This window comes from Phalaenopsis equestris, unplaced genomic scaffold, assembly GCF_001263595.1.
Source record: "Phalaenopsis equestris unplaced genomic scaffold, ASM126359v1 Scaffold000107, whole genome shotgun sequence".
In the NCBI taxonomy this organism is placed as follows: domain Eukaryota; kingdom Viridiplantae; phylum Streptophyta; class Magnoliopsida; order Asparagales; family Orchidaceae; genus Phalaenopsis; species Phalaenopsis equestris.
Genome location: NW_018164549.1, coordinates 2,003,040 through 2,009,981, shown reverse-complemented (window position 1 = coordinate 2,009,981; position 6,942 = coordinate 2,003,040). Strand labels below are relative to the sequence as shown.

At 32.5% G+C, this 6,942-nt stretch overlaps 1 protein-coding gene across 2 annotated transcripts in view; it reads right to left on the bottom strand.

The window, feature by feature from the left end:
- The window catches only part of LOC110020734 (cleavage and polyadenylation specificity factor subunit 2), a 61,319-nt gene extending 59,376 nt beyond the window's left edge, over nucleotides 1-1,943 (bottom strand). For both annotated transcript variants that reach the window (XM_020718929.1, XM_020718930.1), the window contains exon 1: nucleotides 1,691-1,943. In XM_020718929.1, coding sequence (XP_020574588.1) covers nucleotides 1,691-1,839 — 149 coding nt within the window. In that variant the 5' untranslated portion in view covers nucleotides 1,840-1,943. The remainder of the gene's footprint in view (nucleotides 1-1,690) is intronic.
- Nucleotides 1,944-6,942: the final 4,999 nt, after the last annotated feature.

Here is a 6,942-nt window from a genome sequence, read left to right as displayed (position 1 = left end):
TCACCCCCCCCCCCCCCCCCAATTCATATTTTTTATTTATATGGAAGGGATATCTGGTATTTTTCCCCTGTTGAAATATCATTTTTCTCCTGAAATATCACTTAGCCCTTCGTTGTCCTAGCCCCTCTCACCTTGTGTCTAGAGAGTCAGTTTGTCTCAAAAAAAGAGGTTAGTTCCACCCCTGGCTATCCAGTGTTAACGGTAACCCAATAATAATGGTTTGGCATGATGGTGGTAGCCCGACAATGGTGATCTGATGGTGGTGGCAGTAGCATGGCAAAGGTAGCCTAGCCTGGCGATGGTGGCCCACTTTCAGGGATTTGACACACAATAATAGCTCAATGTCAGCTGGGCAATAATGGTCCTATGACAACGACCACCCATCGACCTTGGTCAGTGGTCTAGCACTGCAACAGTGGCCCAATGATGGCGACCTGGCGGTGACGAAGGCACATGAGAATGGTGAATTGGCATGAGAATGGTGGCTTAACGTTAGGGTCTGGCACGACCATAGTGGTCAAGTGAAGTTGATCGTATGGTGGTAGCAACCTGGTGATGATGGTTCGAAGTTGGCAGTTTGGCTACGTTGACGACGACAAAGGTAAAGGAGACCATGATAAAGTACAATGGTCCGGCGATAGTGGAGCATGTAAGTCCGCAAGAGCATAGAGCTCCATTTAGTCTTATCATCCCTATTCATGTCCCCTTCATGAAGAGAGTGGGAATCTTTTTTATATATATTGAGAGTAACATCATCCGTAAATATTGCATGAATTTGAAATACTCAATCAGACGGTCTAGAGTGATCCCTTTAATCGAATGATGTTTAATGGGTGTTTAAGTGTCTTAATAATATTAGAATTAAGTGATCTTGGACTCAGTGGATTCGTTTTGTCAAGACACTCGATCTGGATATAAATTTGTCATATTTGGATATCATTTGGTCCCCAAATATATCTCAAAGCTTCTTAATATGCTTTAAGTGTGTGATCTGAGCCCAATTGGACTCAGATCAAATGAAGTATGATGTCATTTGGTTAGTCTTACCAAGTCACTTCATTTGAATTGGACTCTAGGTAATTAAATATTTAGAGTTCTCAGTTCCAATGCATATAGAGTTTCCTGATTGATTGAGAATTTTTTTTGGGACGTACTAAGGGTGAAGTTTTTTTATGGATTAGCATTTTCTCTTACAGGGTGGTATTCCACAAAAACCAAGTGATAAGTCATTCAGTTATTGATATACCATTCACTTTTCAAAAACTACGGAATGAGGAATGATGAAGAGTGTGGTCGTTTAAAGTTTTATCTTAAATCCTTTGAGCTAATCTACAACAAAGCCTGCTTCTTCTCCTAGAGCCGTCTCCTTGTTCCTGAAAGCTTCAAACCTCTGCAATGGTAGCACAGGAACACAGCCGACGTGCATGATGTAAAGCCAATGTGATTGATGCTAGTTAAAAAAACCATGACAAAGCTGGACTGGTGTTCATCCTAAGGAAAGCTGACCTTCGAAACTGATTAAAAATATAACCGGGAAGACGGACCCAATTTCCCCCTCATTTAATTAATCCCAAAATTAACCTATATATATCCCTTCTAGTTAATCTCAAACTCAATAAACAAATGAAACAAACCACTCAAACAAAAGCAAAAGCTAACCAATCAATCAAGATGAAATGAGACGTCGAACCTAGAGAGGGGTTGTAAGAGGTTTGTGTCGCAGAAGTCGTTCCATCCACAATCCAGGAGAAAGTTGAATCCATCTATTGAAAGCAAATAGCAAAGAGGATTCTCGCTGTACACGCCGCAGAGAGGCGTCACCTGTACTGAAGTTCCCATGGCTGGCTTCTACTCCAGAGAGAGGAGGAACCTCCGTGGTTCTTTTAGCGCGGTGCGAAGAGAGGAAGCAGGGTGAGGCTATGAGCAGGGTTGTCTGTCGGAGCCACAAATGAAAACGCACTTATTAAGGTGTGTAGCCAATTAAATTAAGTCAAGATATAAGGTAAATATTCCCCCTATGTTATTTATGTGTTATTGTGTCTTATTCATGTGTTATTGCGACTAGGGCTGTCAAAAAAGTTCGTTGTTCGCGAACAGTTCGTGTTCGGTTCGTCAATGAGTTCGTGTTCGATTCGTTCGATAAGTAAACGAGACAAACACGAACAAATTTTTTTTGTTCGGTTAGTTAAACGAACCAAACACGAACAGTGATGCGTTCGTTCGTGTTCGAATCGTTATTGTTTGAAATATAAAATAATATAAAATAATTATATATAAAAAATTTATTATATTTTAAAACATTAAATTTTATAAATTATAATATATAATAAAATAATAATAATAATATATTAATGTGTTCGGTTCGTGTTCGACTCGTTCGTTAAGAAACGAACACGAGCTTATTTCAAACAAACTAAATTTTAAACGAACCGAACACGAACACAAGCTTTGTTCGTTCGTGCTCGGTTCGTTTACACCCCTAATTGCGACTTATTCATGTGTTATTGATGTGTTATTGTGTTATTATAACACCAAGAATATTCTCAGGACACAATAACACACAATAACACTTAAATAACACGGGAAATATTCCCGACAGAGAAAAAAAAAGGCGCAGTAACACGGGGGAATATTCTCTCCCGTGTTATTCTTGTGTTATTGTGTGTTATTCATGTGTTATTCATGTGTTATTCATGTGTTATAACACCAGGAATATTCTCAGGATACAATAACACATGAATAACACACAATAACACATAAATAACATGGGGGGAATATTCCCCGTATTACTGCGCCGTTTTTTTTTCTGTGTCGCGCAGGGTATCGTGGCGTGATTTCATTAGCTATGCGTGTTATTCTACGTGCGTAGTACTGATGTAATAGTTGCATTGCGCATTTGGTTGCTTTTGTTGTACGCCAAAACACCGATTTTTTACAAAATCATTGGGTTTATATGTTTGTGTAAGCAATCTAATAGTTATGAATTTTATAATTTATATTATTTGTTAAAAGTGATAAAGCATTTGTTAGGGTGAAAACGCCGCCTAGCCGTTTGATTTGCTCGTTTTTAAAACTCTGTCTGTTGCGTTTGAATTTTTTACGCTAAACGCAGGCTGCGGGCCGCGTTTCAGGTTGCCCCAAACAGACCCTAAAAATAAATATAGATATGTAGCTATGCATGTAACTTCAAAATCCAATGGAAAGCTTTCATATATTTTTTTTTCTTCTAGTTTGTTGAAAAATAAGAATATATATTTATATCTTAATTTTAGTCTGATTTGCTATTTTTAAAGGATGTTAGCATTGTAGTTATTGTAGGACAAGATAGAGATGTCGAGAACTTTGGTAGATGAAGCAATTGCAAAATTATTGACTGGTGGTGTGTGCGAGATTGTGGGGATGCACAAGAGATCAGTCAACAATTATGCATAAAGAAACTATGGTGTCAATAAAATTACTTAATGAGTTATTTTTTGTATTTTCTAAAAATATTTTTATTTATTTATGTGAGACAAAATTGCATAGAAAAAAATTAACCAAATATATTTGTACAAAGTGTTTCAAAGAAAAACAAAATTTCAAGCCTTCAAAATAATAAGATATTTATTTTATATTCAAAATAAACAAAATAAAATTATCATTTTCTTAAAGGAAATTTGACCTGATAGTTTTATTTTAACTAAGAAGGCATCAATTCAACTAAGTCAACAACATCTATGATTTGATTTAATAAAATAGAATAAATTATGTTTAATCAATTTTATAAACTATAAGTTAAAGACTATTTAGAATATTCATCTCATGTATTTATAATTTAATTAAAATATAGTATGTTGAGTAAAATGATTTTTTATTTGGTTTGTCTATATCTAATTAATAATTTAGTAGGCTTCATGAAATATTAAATAATTATTAGTTATAAAATTTAATCGGATTAAGCATGATTTAATTAGGCCCCTTTTGGGGCACCATGTTTATGATTTTTTGCTATCAAAATGTGTTTGTCATTCGGCTTTTGCCCCACTTTTCGTTGTCCGTCATCCACGGAACGAAGAAAGGGGGAACGCAGGGGAACTGATGCATTTTACGACGGATCCTTCATTTTGATTGCAAAATCCCTTCACTACCCCCATGAAAATTTTGTTATACCTCATCATATCCCCCATATTACCCTTGCATTGCCTTATATTCCTTCTCCCACCTCTTTCTCTATTGTTGTGGTTTTAGGGCAACATCTTGATCCTCTTCTTCAACTGTCGAGGCCTCTCTTCTCCGTATGTATATTAACTTCTCTTCTTACATTTTTTTTGTGGTACTTTATTACTTTGTTATCTTTTGAGTTATTTATTTCTCATTTTACTATTTGGTTGTTTGAGATGTTTCAGATTTTGGTGCCTTTATTGATTTAGTAGTTATCTCATATTTACGAGCAGTGTTGGTTCTTTTGAATGGATTTTATGGAGATAATTCAAGCACAATGTTGGTTATTTTACAAAAATAACCATGAGAATTTGGTTTTCTATTATTGTAAATATCTGAGTTTTCATGTTAGATCTGTAATTGCAATTCTCTTCCATCTCTTTTAAATTTAGAAAAAGATTGTATTAAGGAATTTAGGGGTATTGATTGTTCTATAGAAAAATTGTTCATGAGAATTTGATTTTATACTATTGTGAAAATCCCATTTTTCTTGTTATATCAATAATTTCATTTCTCTTTCCTCTTCTTCAAAATTTGAAATGATTGTTTGAAGAGATTTCCATTTCCTCGTCTTCAAACTTGTAAAGGATTTTATGGAGGGAATATAAAAGAAGTGTTGGTTATTTTAGAAATAAATCAATGATAATTTGGTTTTCTAAAATTCTAATAACCTCAGTTTTCATGTTAGATTGGTGAGTGCATTTTCATTTCCTCTTCCTTAAACTTGGAAATGATTGTAATGAGGGAATTTAGAAACAATGATGATTCTTTTGAAAATATATCCATGAGAATCTGAGTTTTTAATATTGCAAATTTCTAAGTTTTTATGCCAGGATAGTAATTGCATTTATCTTTCCTCTTCTTCAAACTTTGAAATGATTGTTTTGAGAGAATTTAAGAGCGGCATTGGTTATTTTGAAAATATATACATGAAAATTTAATTCTCTTCTATTACAAATGTCTCAATAGATCAATGATGTTATTTCTCTTTACTCTTATTCAAATTGTGAAAACATTGTATAGAAGGAATTTTCGAGCAGTGCTTATTCTTTTGAAAATATATCAAAAAAATTTTCTATCTCAAATATCTCGATTTTAATGTTAAACTAGTGATTGCATTTCTCTTTCCTCTTGTTTAAACTTTAGAAGGATTGTTTGAAGAGAATTTAGTAGTGATAGTTATTTTGAAAATATATACATAAGAAACTGGTTTTATGCTATTGCAAATGTCTCAATTTCATGTTAGATTAATGATGGTATTTCCCTTTATTATTCTTCGAAAATTGAATGGATTTTATGGATGTGATTTTGGAGCAGTACTTCTTCCGTTCAAAATATTAATGAGAATTTGTTTTTATATCATTCAAAATGTTTCATTTTTCATGTTATATCAGTAATGATATTTCGCTTTCCTCTTGTTTTAGCTTTGAAAACCAAATAATTGCATGTTTGGAGAGATTTTTAAAAATAGTGTCTGTTACGTTGAAAGTATGTCCATGAAATTTTTTTTTTTTTTTTTTGTTATCACAATGTCCCAAATTTCATGTTAGATCAATGATTGCATTTACCTTTCCTCGCCCTCAAACTTGTACAGGATTTTATGGAGGGAATATAAGAGCATTGTTGGTTATTTTATAAATACATCAATGATAATTTGGTTTTCTGAAATTGTAATAATCTCCGTTTTCATTTTAGATTGATGAGTGCATTTTCATTTCGACTTCCTTAAACTTGGAAATGATTGTATTGAGGGAATTTAGAAGCAGTGATTGTTTTTTTGAAAATACATCCATGGGAATCTGATTTTTTTGATATTACAAATATCTAAATTTTCATGTCAGGATAGTAATTGCATTTATCTTTCCTCTTCTTCAAACTTTGAAAGGAATGTTTTGAGAGAATTAAATAGTAGTGTTGGTTATTTTGAAAATATATACATGAAAATTTAATTTTCTACTATTACAAATGTCTCGATATATCAATGATGTTATTTCTCTTTACTCTTATTCAAACTGTGAAAGCAATGTATAGAAGAAATTTGGAGTAGTGCTTATCCTTTTGAAAATATATCAATTTTTTTTTATCTCAAATGTTTTAGCTTTAATGTTAAATCAGTGATTGCATTTCTCTTTCCTCTTGTTCAAACTTTAGAAGAATTGTTTGGAGAGAATTTAGAAGTAGTGATAGTTATTTGGAAAATATATACATCAGAATTTGGTTTTTTGTTATTGCAAATGTCTCAATGTTAGATGAATGATGGTATTTCCCTTTATTATTCTTCAAACTTTGAATAGATTGTATAGATGTAAAGTTGGAGTAGTACATGTTCCGTTCAAATATATTTCATTTTTCATGTTAGATCAGTAATGATATTTCACTTTCCTCTTGTTTTAACTTTGAAAGAATTATTTGGAGAGAAATTAGAAGCAGTGCTACTCATTTTGAAAATATATGATGAGAATTTGTTTTTTTTTTATATTGTGAATATCTCAAATTTCATTTTAGATTAGTGATGATATTTCATTTTACCCATCTTCAAACCGTGCAAGGATTATATTAAGGAAATTTTTGGGGTAGTGTTTCCTTTTTTGAAATATATCAATGAAAATTTTATTTTCTACTATAGCAAAATTTCAATTTTTATATTAAATCAGTAATAACATTTCTCTTTCATCTTCAAACTTTGGAAGGATTATTTGGAGAGAATTTAAGAGCATTGTTAGTTATTTTGAATATATATAT